General features: G+C 41.3%; 1 protein-coding gene across 2 annotated transcripts in view; it reads right to left on the bottom strand.

Moving 5' to 3' along the window:
- Positions 1 to 18,734, bottom strand: part of rims4 (regulating synaptic membrane exocytosis 4) — a 163,065-nt gene that overhangs the window by 115,274 nt on the left and 29,057 nt on the right. For both annotated transcript variants that reach the window (XM_071494155.1, XM_071494154.1), the window contains exons 3-6: positions 17,244 to 17,356; positions 14,657 to 14,758; positions 13,053 to 13,192; positions 4,503 to 7,747 (exon numbers count right to left, since the gene is read on the bottom strand). In XM_071494155.1, coding sequence (XP_071350256.1) covers positions 7,529 to 7,747; positions 13,053 to 13,192; positions 14,657 to 14,758; positions 17,244 to 17,356 — 574 coding nt within the window. In that variant the 3' untranslated portion in view covers positions 4,503 to 7,528. The remainder of the gene's footprint in view (positions 1 to 4,502; positions 7,748 to 13,052; positions 13,193 to 14,656; positions 14,759 to 17,243; positions 17,357 to 18,734) is intronic.

Here is an 18,734-nt window from a genome sequence, read left to right as displayed (position 1 = left end):
TCACATCGTTGTTTCTCTTCTGATAACATTCAGATCCTCGACGCAGCAACACATGAACAACAAATGGAAAGCAATGCAGATGGGCCTCTGCTGCTCAGTGCTCTGCTAACTTTAGCTTATGCTAAGCTACAGATGGTATGAAAAGTATTGGAAATTTAAAATATGGTGATATACTTGTAAATGGAAGTTTGAAATCCCAGCTAGTTCTTTCATCCCTGCAGATACACACCTGGCCCCCGACGTCAATAGATGTTGATATTCGGTTGATTGTAGGTATTGACGTCAGATAGATTAGATAAAGAATACTGATGCTGATATTTCGTTGGTTTTAGGTTGTATTGTCTCCTAAACATCACCTCAGCTAAACATCCTCTAAAGGTCTCCTAAACGTATCCTATGCATCATCTAAATGTCTTCTAAACATCTTGTAAACATCTCCTAAATGTTTCCTAAACGTCGCCACAGCTAAATGTCCCATAAACCTAAACATCTCCTAGGTCTCCTAAACGTCACATAAATGTCACATAAACAGCTCCTGAATCTCTCCTAAATGACACAGTGTCAATTAACCAATGTTGGATTTTGACGTCAACCCAATTGTAATTTCCAAACAAAATTTAATGTTTTTACTGTTGTTATAATCCAGTGGCTCTCTGATGTTAGACTGATGTCTGCTGGCGTTAGATGGTGCCTGCTGGGATGATGCTTTCCCAGAGCAGGTTATTACCGAATGAGTTTTATCAAGTGAAGGTGTAGCTGAGATTTCATGTTTTCATAATTTCTTATCAGTGAAAAAATAAGATTTTCCATCGGCATTGCTCCCAAAAGTCGCCTGTATCACACGTTCCTGTGAAACTGTGTCATCTGAAATCCCAAAACCAAAACATCGCCTTCATGTAACATCAGAGGCCTCAGGAAAATGACATCCTCAAAAGGCCTCAAATGACAATCCAGTGATGAGGATTTAAGGCTGTCAATGCTGCAGATAAAATGGCTTCGTATCATTGGACAAAAAGTTTTTATGGTTCAGTCCCAATGTGGGTCGACACCAGTGCATGAATGTGAGACTTAAATATGAACCCGCAGAGACAGGTGAGGGGGTGGCTGTGTCAGGAACTGTGTTGAAAACAGAAGCTACCTCACTGGTGTCACCCAACCTGAAAATGTATTCACTCCTGGTGATGTGGAGCGCTGTGGATGAGAGGATCTACCAGATGGTGTATGGGGGAAGCTTTATGAGGGTTGGGTTGGGGAGAGCCTCTGAGGAACAAACCGTCTCCTCTGCAGCGCAGCAGACTGGAGGAGATGTGTTGCTTTTGGGATCCACCAGCCACTGTTTTGTAACAGCCACAGAGGAGCTGTGGCAGCAGCTAGCCTCTCATCCTCCCACTCCTCCCCCTCCTCCCCCGAGAGAACATGATATGTGTCTAGATACGTTCACACGGTCACTCAAAAAGAAAAGGACACGAACAGTGCTCGCTTTCTGTCTAACAAGTGAAACCTATGTAGTGAAGAGGAAAACGATATGGACGACTGAAGCTCAGGTTTTAAAGAACTTCAGAGGGAAGTCCACACAGATTCACTTTTAGGTCGATCTTCTGCAAAAACAGAGACAGTCTGAATAATCAGGGCCAGTGAACATGGCAGCTTTAAACCCAACAAAATCAAAAAGGTTCCTCTTCTACTTTGCATCAAGGTTAGCTCTGACCACAGGTAATGTAAGTGATGTAGGACACATGCAAAGTTATTTTTTTCTCATCAGTGTATGGCACAATTGTTTTTCAAAGTGTTTTGAAATTTTTGTCTACCTGACTTGTCATTTTGGAGCCTCTGAGCTCCTCACGTTCAAAGAAGCTAGTCAGCACGTTTGACCATAACACTTACGCTGTATGGGTCCAAAAAACTGTTTTTTCATAAAAATAAAAAAATAAAAAAGTATTTATGTGAATTTTACACTTATATAGAATGCCTAAGCTATCCTTTTGGCTTTTGTTTTGAAATATCTACCTTTATTTTAGTGCCACCTGAAAAGAAAGAAATTAAAAGACCAGAATTGGACCCTTTCTTCTAATTTGATGTTCTAATGTTTATACTATTTTTTTGTTTGTTTTTGGCATAAAACAAAAAAACTGAAACCTTTGTTTGCATGAGCAAATGAAATAACTGACAGTCTAAGTTCCACATCGTACCTTTTTCTCTCTGGCATCTAATTGAGACCTGAATTTATCTGACAAAATGTGCAGCCGAGGCCAATAAAGGAAACTCAGCGTTTAATTGGGACTGGGTTTCTAAGTGAAGTTTTACAGTTTGTACCATCACTGTCTCTGGAGTTCAAAACCGAGTCTAAAATGAGGCAGACTGTCTGTTTTTGCAGAATGAAAACCTAAAAGCCAGTGAGGACGGAAAAGGACCCTGACAGATCTTCAATTCTTAGAGATGGCTGGACTGCAAGTGTTTTTTTTTGTTGTTTTTTCATATTACTCTACTTGATTGAAACCACAAAGTACCATCATGTGCATTTAAACATCAATAAAGAAACAAAAGCCTCATTTTTCTAAGTTTAGAAAAGAAGTCTTGTTAAGAAACAGGTCTGAGTGTTGAATATCTACGCTGCAAAAGGTCTTTTTTTTTTTTCTTCTTTTTTTTGCTCAGTTTGTTGAATTAAGCCCACACCAAGGAGTGGGGAGAATACACAAATAGTCAGTTGAAATATCAGCATATCAGAAATTCATTAAGAACATACGCAAAGATAATAATTTCCATAGATGACACTTAAATTACTTTCAGTAACGGGTTGAAAGGGTGACACTGTAAAACTCTTTTTTGCGTTGTTTCAATTACTTCATGTGACATTTCTTAGTCCTTAGCCCTGACAGAATGTGTATCGGTGTGTTTAAGGCCTCTACTTACGTTACAATTGATAGTAGTCGATACAGAATTAACGTCCATGTGGCAGACACTGTCAAAATAAAGGGGGATGTAAAAACGTACATTTTTGGTGCCGATTATGTCAACTGTGGTTCATTCGTTTCCCTCCAAAGGTCCAAAATATCACAAACAAACAAGAAGCTTCTGATGACACAATGTAATAAACAAACATGAACTGCTCTTAATCCTGCAAATATTCCTCTCATAAACAATTAGAGAAGGAAATGCTCCTTCAGTGTGCGTCACCTGTTGGACGACCCATCATTCACTGCATGCACAGGAGCTGTTACAGTGACCAATCAGCTGTTTGTTTACATTGATGAATGCTTTATTAAATGACTTGTGTTGCTGTAGAAACTTCTCTGATGGTTAAATCTATAACTCTGTGATCTGCCTGCACTAAATCCAGCTCATTATCACTCAATATTACTGCTTTGTTTTAGCCACACAGTCCCAGAGCCATTTCTTTCACCCAGAATGCACTCTGCTTTATGGGTCAGTGAAAAGAAAATTAACGCCACGTGTGTAAACTTTCCTCTTTCATTGGTCCTCAAGTGAGAAATCAGCCCTAAAAATATGTTGGAGTTTTGGCACAAAAGAACACAGACAAAGACACATTCTTCGGGTCACAGTAAAACAACTTAATTGATTTTTTTTTTTTTATGTATACGTATATATATATATATATATTATTCTTATATCATTTCTTTAATCATTCTCTTTATAAAAAAAAAAAAACGCTTTGCTCTAACTAAAATTCATGCTACTCAAGAGTTGTGTCCCAATTCAGGGGCCGCATCCTTCAGAGGACACAGTCTACAAAAGAGTGGCCCTTTGTAGCTGTCATAGACCACAGTCCAAAACGAAATGAGACGGTATGGCCTATGGAGGATTTTACCCATTTGCATCACCAGCTGTTCCCGTCTTTACCATTGCATTGTAAACGAGTAACTTTTTTTTCACAAAAAAATTGAGGATTTAAGGCCCTTGGTTTTAACAGTTGTACCATTAGCTGTTGAACTGCACTGAAACCCAACACTTACATTTCAAAGTGTAAGTGTCTCTGTCAGTCTTGTTTGCTTTCATTACCACCGTGCAATGAATCTTGGGATAGGTTGGGCCACGAAGGATTCACCTGTTGGTTGTTTTGTTGCCCAAAAAAGAACGCATTTAAATGAGTCTTCAAATTGGGACAGTCAAGTGGCACTGCCGTGACGCCATCAGTCATCAAATGCAGCCTCTGAAGGATACGGCTCCTGCATTGGGACACGGCTAAAATAATTTGGGTTGTGAAAAATGAGCCTGCATTTTTCAAATCAGAAATTCTGATGGGGTACGACATTTCAGTTTCTTCTGAATTTTACAGAGATCCTCAGAAACAAAATGACGCGCTCCCTGAAAGAAAAGAATGAACTTGCTGCAGTAAAATGACCTGATCTGAAGTGGTTTTCAGTTCACGTGATCAGACTGTTGAGTTATTTTCAGGATGTTTTAAATCATAATAATCCTGTTGCCTTACTTTTCTTCTGCTAGGAGATCATTTACAGCTCCATCCAGTCTCAAAGGCAGGCAACCTTGCAGGATTTGGTTTCTCTGAGTGCTTACCTGAAATCTTCTATTTGTTTATTGGCTCACTCAGACAACAGTCAGCCAATCAGAAGAGAGACTCTGAGCCTCTCTTCTGATATGGAGCCTTTGATCTGACTGACGTGAAAACCACCGGCCAAACTTGTCATTTTCCACAGTTTTTACCAAGCAACTAAAAAAAACTGCAATGACTGGATGTTTGTTTAATTATTGCTTTACAGAATGTGGCTAATTTGTTTGGAAATAGATAATAGTATTAACATCCCTGCAACGCTGCTACTGGCAAAACAGTGGCCTCTTTTGCAAAGTTTTTTTTTTTTTTTTGAGTAAAATTACTCCAAATTGAGGGTTTAATTAAAATATTAGTGGATTAGTGTGAGTAAGAGAAACTCGATTTTGATTTGAAATCTTTCCTTGAGCTTAAAAAAAATGAAACAATTTGCAAAACAACGTGTTATTTAAATTTTTTTTTCTTACTTTTTATTTCTTGTTGTCTTGATTTCAGTTTTTGTCTGTTGAAAAAAAAAAAGCCCCAAATGAAACTGAGTCGGTCACTTTAGTAAAAATCTGAATTAAACTGCTACATATGTGTGTTTTCCTCCAGTGATGCTGCATTTCATCTCTCCTCTCTCTGTGTGGCCTTTAGCTCATGCTTAGTCTTATCGATTTTTCTGCTAATCAGTTAGAAGGTTTAATCAGTCATGCAGATGCTACCAGCTAATGCTACAATCTTACGCTAACTAGCGAGGATATCCCTTCCCTTTAACGTGAATCAGCTAAGTCATTATAGATGAACTTTGGCTCACTCCAAAAGACACTAACAGCCGTAATATTTACACATAAAAAATGACATTAAGAATCATAAAGTGCCCAAATGAAACACGTATACGTCTGTTCTTTAATAAACTATAAATGTCTCTACAGTGTGCACATTGCGTTCCCTTTTAATTCATCCTATTTGTGTGTCCTTTCCTAAGAGCTGTCGTCCGTCCAGACAGATCCTTTGTTTGGATGAAGTACATTTCATGCTTCCTCCCTCCCTCTCTCCCCCCTCCCCCCTCCACACTGTAGCATGGCTAATCACCAGGTGCCTTCTCGGTCTGTGATTAGGGCTGTAATTTAGAATAAAAGTGACGCTTCTCTGCGCAGCCTGAATGCTGCTGTCAGATGTTGTGAGCGGTTGTTTCTGTTCCTCCCTCACGTGCCATGAGGTGACTGAAGAGGAGGAAGGAGAAGACACTTGCTGGTAGAAATTGGCACAGTAGAAACTGTTCTCAGATAACCGTTAGCCAAAGCTTTTAAAAAAAAAAAAAAAAAAAAAGGAGGAATCTTAAAAATCTACTTCTAGAGTCATAGCTAAAGAGAATCCCTCACTACAGTCACTACAGTTAAACTGGGATTTACAGCAAGTTTCCAGCCCCACACTGTCGGCCAGGCTGCCATGCAATTAGCATGTGTCAGTGCTACAGCACAGGTACAACCTGTAACCTGCACAACCAGGTGGAGTGTGGAAACTAAATTGAACCAAATGAAAACAATATCCTCAAAAGTTCAGACCAGGTTCAGACCTGGCTGGTTCCTGCCTGTTGTATCAACCACATTGCACAAGTGGTTGCAATTCTAATTGCAATCTAATTAAATATTACATGCATAACATCCAATTAAATTTGGCCTTAACACCAGAGATCCGGGGCCGGTTGAACAAAACACCTTAAGTTTCCCACTTAAATACAACACTTAAGGTTTAATTTCTCCTTAGCCAAAGGAAATACGTAAGGATGCTGCACAAAAAGTGATCTTGATGTGTTATGACCACATAATCTGTAAATCTCTATTCAAACGTCATCAGTTTGCTGCAGACTCAAGAAACCACCAGGTAAAATGTGGATCACATTTTTCTGAAAACCCACGGGGCTGCTGGTTTTCATTCCAACCAATCGCACACCAGCTGATTCAACCTCCCACAAAAGATGCCAAAAATATTTGGTAAAATCAGCTGATCCCTTGATTGATTGCAATGAAAATGTAAACACCCCTTCAAGCAGAATGGTACATGGTCTTTGGGAACTCAGAGCCTGCTTTTGCACCATATACATCCACCCAGGAACCAACCTAGACCTGCCAGCAGAACTCTGGATCCCCAAGACCCAGTAGAGATTTAGATCCTTCCAGAGGATGAAAGAGGGATTTCATCTACTGACATGGACTTACTGATACCAGGGGCCAAATATGTGACACAAAAAAACAAAAACAACTCAGGTCAGACTTAAAAACCAACATGTCTCAGTTGGTCACAGCAAATAAGTTTGATTCTTTCTCTGAGAGTCCTCGTCAGATCCATCTACCCACAACCTGCTGTCCCCCTGCTCCTGCAAACCAGGAGGTCAGCGTCTCAGACAATCTGACGACCTTCTCACCCTCTCTCCAGACATGTGGACAGACAGATAACACACAGGGGCTGTCCAGTCCTTTAATGAGGACACAGACAGACAACATGCGGCCCTGGGAATGAGAATCGAATGTAGGCTGTGAAGAAGGCGCGTAGCTGAAGCAAAGCTGAGCCCGCAGTGCATCGTGGTCCCAATAGGATGTGATCAATGTTGGCAACCGGGCCCTCCTTTTGAAGTATCCTCATTAAAGAGGGTTTTGTTTTTTCATCAAAGAGATCTGAAGAGAGCAAAATGTTCCTGTGAGTCTGAGGGGCGGCCAGTCGCAACAACAAAAGAAAAGTGCCTCCCATGAGTCTTGGGAAAGAGTCTGATACAATATCAAAAGAAACAGTATATTTCCAATGAGTGCCAGAACTACCTACTGATTTGTAAAATAATTTCCCGATCAGGGGAGTGATTCATTCCCCAGTGTGGTTGGACCTGTCGAGGTGATTGTTAACACCTACCTGCTCCAGGGGCAGCACCGCCTGGCTGACCCGCGCATGTGGCTACAGGGTCTATAAAAAGAGACGGCAACAGAATCTTAGTCGCAACAACAAAAGATCTATATTTTCATGTGAGTCTTAGGATCGCTCACAGCAGGGCCCGATGGTGCTCTCCAGGGACATCTGGGAGGAGTGGCGGATGAGCGGGGCCATTGTTGGGTCCACCATGGAGGAGGTAGGGAAGAGCTTGTACCAGCCAATCACCATCGTGCTGAGGTCCAGCTCCTCCAATAGGATACGAGCTACGCCCATGAAGCATTTACGGTCCATCCGTCCATAGTTGCCCCAAACAATCACCTATGGAAGAGACAGTTGTTTGTTACTAAAACAGTTCATTTTCCCAATAGCGATGATAGATACATGAAAAACAGAGCTTGTCCAAATAATGGCAGAGGACCTGTCAATCAAAAAACATCTGCAGACATGAAACTTTACATCAGGTGTTCTCCACAATGACTCTTTGACATAAGTGATGGAATAAAATCAGCATTTTATGCCGACCACACACTAGAAGACTAAAGTCTGACACCCTCTCACACCTACAGACTATGTGTCATAAGTCTCAGTTTTTAGTTGCACACTATAAGATTCAGTAAAGACATTACAAGACTAGATTCCTTTGATTCTACACTATTTTTTATCATTATTAGTTAGTAACTCAACACTATTATTGTCAGGATTTCCTGTTTCACTTTGAAACTATTTTCCTTCCCTCCCTCATAAATTTAAAGCAGGACATAAACCACTCACACTCCTGTGCCTCCCCTAGGTCACCTCCAAACACCAAACCATTGAGACAAGGGGCGCGCCGGAACTCAGGGAAACTCTCATGATTTTATTTTGATTTATTTTTATTTTTTCAGAAATTTGTCTGTGACGCTGAAATCTCTTGAAAAGTGTTTTTTTTTTTTGTGAGGCCAAGATTAATGTTTGAGAATCCCACATTTGATACCTGAAATAATCCACTATTTCCATGACGCTGAAGAATTAGTATCCACGAAAACTACACTGGTACATACATTCACTGAACAATGCAACCAGAAATAGTGCACCCAGACGATCTTTGTTGTCATGGTTACAATAATAACAATACACAGTCATGGATAATAGAAACAACATAAACTGCTCCTGTCACATGGGAATCGAACACCGCTCTCCTGGGTCATATTCATCCATCCACCCCAACCTCCTCCTGACGTGGACTTTGTCGCTCTATAAACTACGTCACCGCACTTTTCCCTTTGCTCCTGTCATCATTACTACGACCACTAGATGTCGCCTAGCAACAGAACCTAACTATGGGTCATAGTAACCTGCTGAATAGTTCTTCATGACAGGTAAAGTGGCCCTTTAACACTGGAAGTTCGCGCCCTGTTTCCCTCAGGTTACAGGCGACTCAAACACTTGGTTAGGTTGGGAAAAGATGGTGGTTTTGGTAAATATATATTGATAATATAATTTATGTCATCCACTGACTCTTCAAGTATTTAAGACAATAAAATTCACCCTCTGACCAATCAAAAACCAACAGACCCTCTAACGTGGCTAAAAACATCATATTTCCTGCAGAATATCCTTCTTCACTTTGCCTTCAGTTTGTTTTTCCTCTGTTACTTTACTGCTGTTAAGTCAAGTTTGCTGCCAGTATTAATTAAAAGTCTCATAATGAGCTGCCTGATGAAACTGCAGTAAATATTTCACTTTCTCTTTCTAACTCAATTTGGCAAAAAATAAAAACCCACTAAATCTTCTGGGAAATCATCAAACCTGCAGCGTTAACTGAGGCCAGTTCAAACACTGCTGTGTTTCACAGTCCATTTTTAAATCTATGCTAATATTTAGACAATATATTGTAAAAGCCCAGTCTGCAGGGAGACCTCAGTGTGTCCTGATCACTGAAGGGATTTAACTCCAAAACATGGCTTCAAAGGTCCTGGAATCTTGGGACACAGCTACAGTGATAAGGTTAAGCGGTGTGGTTCATGAGCATTAATTCAGATGAAAATCTGTTCTGAAGCAACAGTGTCAATAGTTTCTCTCTGTTACAGCAGCACAGAGCAGGCTGAGGTGTCAGGGAAATGAAATGGTATCTGCTTGGAAACCTGTGTGTGTGTTTGCCAGGTGTCCTCTCTCCCCTGATATCCTGATAACATCTCCTCTCAGCTCGACCCACACCTTGTCAAGCCCATGTGTGTGTGTGTCGTCTCTCGTGGAAGTCTTTGTGTGTCCGTACATGCCAGCACGCCAATTTGTTTGGAACATGTGAGTGAGTGTGTGTGTGTGTGTGTGTCTGGTGGTGATTTCCACAGAGACTCAGAGGCAAAATCTCCTTCGATCTATTCCCTCTATCTTTAAAGGAGAAGCGTCTTCCTCTGTCTGGTCTGGAGCTCGACCACGACAAATCAGGAGAGAGAGATATGGAGGAGGAGAGATGGATGATAGAACAGGACGAAGTGATGAAGAGGTAAGTATGGAGGATGGAAAATGCAGAGTCCTGGATCCTGTACTGTTCCAGTCTCTGGGAAGAGGAACAAACACAAACACACTGCAGGAGCTGATGGACAGAGACAAAGGGAATTTAATTAAAAAACACAGCATGTTGCAGTGAAGTGAGGAGAAGTGGGAGCAGACAGATGAACTGAACTGAAGGAAGCAGTGCACACGAAACCAAGAAGTGGGACAGAAGTACTTCAGTGTGCATGTGATCTGGGGCTGATTTAGTTCGAATTTTAAATTTTAAAGGTTCTGTAAATGAGATTTTAAACAACAGTACAACTGTTTTCTGTGTGAAGATGGAGAGAAGAGTGTGAAGAGTCAGAGCAGTACGCTGCATTCAGGTGAAAGTGACCTTCCAGAATTTCCTCCACTGAAGAAACCACATCTTTACCAGCTCCATCAGTGTTTTTACAGGCTCCATCAGTGTCTTTACCAACTCCATTCGTGTCTTTAGGGGCTTCATCAGTGTCTTTACCGACTCCATTGTGTCTTTACATGCTCCATCAGTTTCTTTACCAGTTCCATCAGTGTCATCATTCCTGCAGCTGGTCCCAGTGGAGCCAGAACTGTTCTGTTTTTACCCTATGAGCTGCTAAAGGCTCCAGCTGGTTTTCTTCTCCTCCATGTGTCAGTAACTTGATACATAATGTTACCTTTAACGCTGCAGTGTACAGTAATATTCTAGATAACAGTGGTCTTTCATCTGTCCATGACTATGCACCGCACCCCCCCGTGTACAGAGACTACTTGAAATGCACAGCATGTCTCTATCGGGGCCCCTCACAGGTCTGACACCAGAAACTGCCTGTGGTTAGAAGAGGCCAAATAATAAAGGATGATGGGAAAGAGATGAGAGAAAAATGCATTAAACCCTGGATTTATTACTTTACCCAGTGGTGAAAAAAAAATCATATCTACATGGACAGAGATAAAAATGCAGCATCAGCTGGAAAATATATGAACGGCTGTCACATATTAAAGGAAATTTAAAAAAAAAAGACAAGTATTCTAAATGTTATGAGCTCATTTTCTGTCATGTAGCATTTTGTAAGACTGTGGCCTCTGAATACAGCAGACTTGTATTTGACCTTTGACTTTTAATTTTTAAATAGAAAAACAGGCTGACGGATTTTTAGCATCTAAACACAGATAAGATCTAGATACAGACATCTAGATACAGATAAGTCGAAACAAGTCGACAGTTTCCACTCCAGAAAACACAAAGCAAACACACAACAGCACATGGGAAAATCCATCTGTCATTTGTGCAGCAATCATTCGGCCTCACACAGACCTACTACACAATCTTCCAATGCTCCACTGAGTCAGTGTTTTCATTATTGTGTCTGTGGCCGTAAATTCTTGTTTGAAAGAACATTAGTTGAAATTATAAAGAGACACTGAATAAAGAAAAAACTATGAGCACAGTGTGAAACAGTCTGAACTCTGCAGGTCATTTCTGACTGAGACTCTGAGGTTAGACACTAAAGTCATGTCAAACCTGCATCTGAATTAAAGCAGATTTTACTACCAGTAACTGCATTTAATGCTGAAAGAACATGTTCCTTCACTGAACACCCTAAAACCTGAAGACTCTCCTATGGCGTCAGGATGCATTTAAATTAATGTGCGTCTAAAATCACCTACTTTGCATGAAAGCTTGTTTTTCTCATGTGACATGTTTCTCGGATCCTGAATGAATCCTCAGTGTCGACTTCAGCAGGGTGCCACTTCACTAAACCAGGAAGTGACAAATTGAAAAGCGCTGCTGATTCCAGCGATTTTCATTATCCAGTGTGAATGAGTTAGATGAAAGTCGGAGGACAGCGACACAGACAGCAGATAATTAAGAGGGAGGCATTTAGTAGCTAATTACACAGCGACAGGACCAGCAGAGCAGCCGCAAGCAGAGCGACAGGCCTGTGAGTACGCCACAGTGAGGAGGGAGGGAGGGAGAGAGAGAGAGAGAGAGAGAGAGAGAGAGAGAGAGAGAGAGAGAAAGAGGAAAGGAGAATGAAAGGAAGCATGGTGAAGAATAGGAAACAGACAAAGGAAGAAAGGAAGGAAGTGAGGGAGTTGTAATAAGTCCCTCACTTGACAACAACTGGCCTTTTTTAACAGACATAAAAGCTTCAAGAAATCAGGACCGGAGGAGATTTACTGACAGATTTTAATCTGTAGAATAAATCCAGCAAATATCTTGATCTTGTGTTAAACACAGACCTTATTTCAACCTTATTATCATCGACCAAAAACCCCTTCAATAAAATAAATAAAATAGACTTCAGGACGAGGGAACCAGAGGAGCTAACTCGATCATCAGAATCCCAATCAGAACACTTTATTGATCCCGTTACAGTTGCTCCATCAAAGAATAGAGAATCAGAAATAAGATTATAAAGATAAAAAGATAAAATATAAACATAAAATGTAAAAATATCTTATACTATATATATATATATATATATATATATATATATGTATATATATATATATAGAGAGAGAGAGAGAGAGAGAGAGAGATGTGAAGAAATATGTGGCTATGTGAACAAAACTCAATGCACGCATGCACGTCGGCATGTGCACACTTCATTAACTAATTTCCAGATGTTAGGACTCATTCCTGCAAGACTCTGTCACTGTATGTTTTTAGCCGTCCTAGCATCATAGCTCTGTCATCATCTGGAATATCTCAACCACCACTGGATGGATTGCTGGTCGTGGTTCCCAGAGACCTGAACCTAAAGACTTCATTGATCCTCTGAGTTTTCCTCTTGTGCCACCATGAGGTCAAGATTTCAGTCCAGTGCTTTGATAGATCTGCAAAACCAGAGACTTTCCCACCAGCCTCAGTTTGTGGTTAGTGCTAATTATCAAATATTAGCATGCTAACACCATAAATTCAGATCTGCTAAACATTAGCATGTTAGCTTTGTCATTGTGAGCATGTTAGCATGCTGCTTTAATTGCATGTTGTTGATGGTTCAGTCCATTTATCGCCTTGTGAAACAAACCCTGTTTAAAGCTGAGTTTCACTGTGTATCTCTTTATTTCCTGGGTCGTCTGAGCTGTGAAACAGTTGGATGATGATGATGATGAGTCTCACCTGCACCACTTTCCCCTGAGGGCTTTCAGAGAAGACCAGGACCTGGTTGTAGAGAGGATCCAGACTCTTCCTCACTGACTTGGTCTTCTTCTTGGCCACGCAGACGCCGTTCTCCAGGAGGTAAACTTTGATGTAGGCAGCTGGAAGGACAGCAGACAGAGGAGTTAGACAACGCTGGAAATGAAACGCACACATCATTAATGAGAATATACTTTTAGTTTTGATTTCAGGTCCTGAAATGAAATGAACCAAAACACACACACATACACACACACAGTATGTTACATGAGAAGATTACACATCTGGTTTTCTTTCTGCTCTTTTCATCTCTCTCATAGCTTTTTTTTTTGCTGAATCTTGTTTTGCTGACGCTGTTTTGTTCTTATATAATTAGGATCAATGGCTGCTTTCATATTAATATTATGCAACAGAGTGAAGCTACAATCAGAGTTAATAGTTTGTTGTTACACAATACAACAAATTTCAAAAACAGTCACGTTGACATCAGGTCAGTTTCTGTTTCCTGTGAAGACGAACTCACTGACTCGTCTCATTAACTCACTGTAAGTCAGTGAACTAAACACAACTCACCATGAACACTGTTCATTTATCTGATGTGATGAGGGATGAAGATGACCTATAACAACCTTCAACAATTTATTTACTCTTATTTTAATTTTATTTTGATTTAGTGATCTGCTGATCTATGAACAAAGAGAGTATTCATGTCCATATTATATATTTTCCATTAGTGGCTCCTATTTTCTCTTTTTTTTTTCTTGTTTTCTCATGTTTGTGTTTTTTTCTGTTCTTTTTTATCCTCTCTTTCCTTTACTCATAATTCTTGGAACTGTATTGAAGTATTGCTTTTGTACAATAATTGTGTGTCTGTGTCTGATTTCTTGCTATAAAATAATTGGACACTAAAATGACTTGAGGTAATTGCTCTGTAGTTTTCAGATGCATGAACTTCGGTGGCCCTGAGAGCTCAACTCACTGCAGCTGAAGAAAACACAGGCAAACAGACAAAACACAAACTAATACCCAAATGTCCTACAAATACAAACAACACAACAGGAAGAACACGAAAAGTGATTAACCTGCACACTTGTTTTTAACCTCTTAAGTCACAGAGCATTGAACAACATGTCCAAACCAGGTAATAAAAATGAGTGTTTCCACCTGCAGCTGCAGGTGAAGCTCATGCACCGACTGAGGGGGTCACTTCAAATATTGTAGGTTGTGCTGAGCAGAAAATGTGAAGTCAGAGAGACATGCTGCATGTTTGCATGTGTAGCTCTCACTTACTGAGCAGACTGTAACCTCCTGCTCTGCATGTCCACTCCCTGAGCTCCAGTCCTCCTCCTCACTCATGCATCTTTCATATGTTCAAGTACCACAACTGTGTTTGTGGACAACATAACCCATTAGGTTTAAAATGTCCACTGCAGCCTTGTGTGTGTAGCTGATACTATTTGGTGGCTCATGGTGCCTTCACGTGCTGTAGGAACCTCCAGGCTCTAAGGTACGGCAGCGGCCAGGCAGCTTTTTTACTGACAGACCTGCAGAAAACACAGCTTTGATTCTTGTGATCACAGACTGACCTGGAGGTCCCTTTGAACCTGGTTTCATGGTGAGTCCTCTGGCCTGGACGACCTCCACCTCCAGACCTCCATTCCTCTCCATCAGACCGATCTCTACATCACCTGGATGGGTGAGAGCACAGGTGCACGTCAACAATGAGGATGGAGGATGAAACGTGTCCAATTGTGAAAACTCTTCATGAAGTAACAGCAGCTTATTCCCCAAACTTCTCCCTTTCTCTTTACTCAGTTTCACATTAAATCCAGTTACAAACCTGGTTTTGTTTTCAGTGTCTGCTTTTTTTGTCCAGAACTAAGAGTCAAGACTTTAGTCCAGAGAAACTTACAATAAATCCACAGGAACAAGAACCATAACACAGAACAATATTCAGGTGTTTTGATTTAAATCCTTTACCATTAATTAATTAAACACAACTGAATCTCTGGACTTAAACCTCCTTTAAGTGATACTTAATCCTTTTAGCCTAATTGCTCACTGTATGATTCAGCACCCAGCCCACCCAGAACCAAAGAGCAACTGGAGAAAGTGAAACTCCTCTTAAACTATGACTCAGACCTGAGTTCAGTCGCTGAGCACAAACAAGACTAAACAGATGCTGAATGCAAACGCAGGAAACTGTTTGTTAACATGTTGTGCATGAACATGCAAAATGAGCTCCTTTCATCAAACGATTCTTCTCGATTTCTGGTAAACAGTGAACTGAACATATGCTTTTGCATCTAATGAGTGTGAACATGAGCGTTGCTCACTCTGAGTGTTAACGAAGCTCACACACCAGGAGGTGGTGATGATGCACCAAAAAGCTGTTTTCCGACCAAAAAACATCAGAAGAAGTTTGTTTTACGACAGCACCCGAGGATCTACGGCGTCGGCACGCGTCCAGTGTCTGGTGCTGGTGATTCAAACAACACAGCTCCTGGTGCTAAAGGAGCATGTGAACATTTGAAGGACTTTATGAACAAATCAGTCCCAACAGAAAAAAATCTAATTTTTATGCAAATTGTGTCTGAAAACACTATTTGGAATTTCAGCTACATCAACAACAAATCTGAAAGGACACATTGAGTTGAAGCATCCAACAAACTTTAGAGTAGCAGTGAGTGGAGGCTGGAGATGGAGGTGTAGGAGGAGGTTCTACTGAAAAATGAAAAAAACAAAATAAATCAACGTGAACTTGTCAATTTTAATCTTTGAAGTCTGAACTTGTACAACATTGTCATTGCTCAGATTCACTCATCATCAGTTCAAACCACTGGTCAGCATCACCAGCTGAGTCTGGGCTGTTAACCACACGTGCTCCTTGACTGAGCTCAACTTTTGACACAGTCTCTCATAATATTCTCTTAGAGACGTTATCACTCTGACCTGGTTTAAATCATATCAATCTGGTCACACTCAGTTCGTTCAGATAAATAATTTCAGATCACAGTCCAGCCAAGTTCTTAGCAGCGTTCTCCAGGGCTCTGTCTTAGGCCTCCCTGTTTTTATCGTCTACCTTCTGCCTTTTGGACAGATTTTACGACATTCGGTATCCACTGTTATGCAGACGACACCCTGCTCTAAATGTCTACCAAGCCAAATTCCTCCCTTCCACCCTCTTCCCTCTCTGATTGTCTGCTGGAAATTAAATCCTGGTTGTCCTCTAACTCTCTAAAACTCAAAAGTGATAAAACTGAGGTTCTCCTGAAACCAAAACCACTTTAGCCAAACTTGACAGTTTCTTTTTAGTTATTGACAATGTCACAGTTCCTCCTTCACCCAAGGTTAAGAGTTTGGGTGTCATCACCAATAACATCACTTGGGCTGCATTTGTCCATCTAGACAATATCAATCACAACCCACAGCACTGTTGTTCTTGTACATTCTTTAGTCACACCTCACATTGATCACTGAACTCCATCCTCTCTAGTCTTCCTCACAAACGTCTCTATAAATCTGTATATTACTGGTTTAACAGGAACTTTTCTGATCTGAGAAATGAAACTTTTCTCATCTCACCCTGAAAGTCACAGTTTCAGTTAAATGTCCCCAAAACGACAAACACATTCCACTGAAAGTGACAGAGCGCAGATGACGGCCAAGTTATTCTGGGTCCTCTGACATTATATAATGTGGGACTGGACAGCAGGTTTGGAGTGGAGCCGGTCCAGTTAGTGTCACTGTTGTCGGGCCAAGGACACGGTCTGGCTGCCAGTGAGGAAACTGACCCACTTACAGCAGATCACTGCTGAGGAGGACGGGCTGTGTGCAGCATGTACATACAGCCTGGAAGTGACTGAACGCAGCTCTGATTTCTGAGGCAGTGTGAAATGGTTTCAGCAGTTTTATGAGGAAATGAGCTGGTTTTTTTTTCCATCTTTTCAATTTTCAGACCCATTTTTTTCATTTTTCATTTTCTGTTTCAGGAACATTTTACAGAGTATAGCTGCTGGTTCTGACCCTCACATCTTAACAATTTCCTTCTCAGCTTCGAGGCAGGAATCATTTTCAGTCTCTATTTATATAGACAGATATGAAAATAAAAGATGAAGGACTGACTGACAGGTTCTTTAGTGACTGTAATTGAAACAGTTGAAGATGTCTCACCCATGGATGTGGTCGCAAGCGTCTGTCGCCCGACGAACTGGGCGGGTCCCATCCCATCCAGGAAGTCGCTGAACTGGGCGTCAGATGCCAGACACATGCCGCTGTAGTTCAAACTGTGGAGACGATGACAGAGGCAGATTGGGGGGGGGGGTTAGAGGAAAGAGGAAGAAGAACTGATAACTGGAAGCCATTTCTCACTCCTGTTTCAACTTAGCTGAACTCCCACAATTCAGCAGGGTTCCCTGAAACTAAACTCAGTCTGTGGCTGTAATTTCTGACCCCCTGTGTCCTTATTTTGTGTGTGTATTCAAAGGAATTAGCTCAGAGTGCTTTGGTGGCAGACTGCCAGGTATACTGCGTGTGTGTGTGTGTGTGTGTGTGTGTGTGTGTGTGTGTGTGTGTGTGTGTGTGTGTGTGTGTGTGTGTGTGTATGCTCCATTGACAACAGTTAAAGGACAAGTCCACCATAACATGTCCTGATGTTGGTGTCTAGCTGCAGTCTGTGATGCTCTGAACCAGGATGAAGTGGTTCAGGTCTTGGACTTCAGATTGGACTGGCTGGTTCACACACAGACGCCTGTGATAACACGTATGATGTCATCATACTCCTAAGCTCCTGCAGCCATGCCCCAGCCACACAGGTGGGGCCACTGCCAGTCGAGTTTGCCTTCCTGTTCTCGCTGAGGACACACACAACTGCAAGGAGTGATGTCATCACAGGCACTAACAGAGCACACACACACACACACAAGCAGAGGAGAGAGAGTGAGCTGTAAAGCTGATCTGTCACCTCTCATCACTGCTCCTGTAAAAGTGTCGGAGCCTCCGTGTGTGATGGCGTGTTTTTGAAACTTATTGTGAAGCAGCAGCTCACTCTTTCATCCCCGTGCAGAGTAGCTGCAGTGTTTCTGGCTGCTGGACAGGTGACGGTGACGCTGCTCCGAAAGGCGTCACAGCAGCAAAGGGGTGAAAATTAGTGGGTTCACCTGGGTGCTGTGTTTACATCAGTGTCAATCAGAGCTGCGTCGGGTGTGAATGTTGATTGAACCTTTTTCTTTTGCCAAGAAAAGCCCAATGTTAGTGGGTCTTTTTGACCAGTGGAAAAGGGGCTTTAGACACAGAGAAAAGAGTCTGGTCACAACACTGAGTGTCTTATAGCAGATGGGGGTCTATTAATCTCTGAGAGTCTCTAACATCCTGACACTTTAAAATTAGTATTTTACAGACTGTGTTTCCTCTTTACCAACATTTTACTACTGTAGAGCGAAAAAAAGGATTTGAGCTCAGCCAATCAGAGGGTGCTGTCTTCAGTCTCCTCTTCCTCTTTCTCCTCTGAGGTTTTACAGCTGTTTTTATCTTGTCTTCTTTCTTCACTTTTCTTCTTCTAAATCTCTTTAACATTCATCTTTCATTCCTTCGTCTCTACCTTCATATCACATTCAGGTTTGCGGTCGCTCGATCTTTACTCAGCGCTGTGCTGATGAGACTTTA

Source organism: Trachinotus anak, unplaced genomic scaffold, assembly GCF_046630095.1.
Source record: "Trachinotus anak isolate AG129_WGS33_773 ecotype Australia unplaced genomic scaffold, CSIRO_AGI_Tana_v1 ptg000013l, whole genome shotgun sequence".
NCBI classification, from domain to species: Eukaryota; Metazoa; Chordata; class Actinopteri; order Carangiformes; family Carangidae; genus Trachinotus; species Trachinotus anak.
This window is presented reverse-complemented; position numbering and strand designations above follow the sequence as displayed.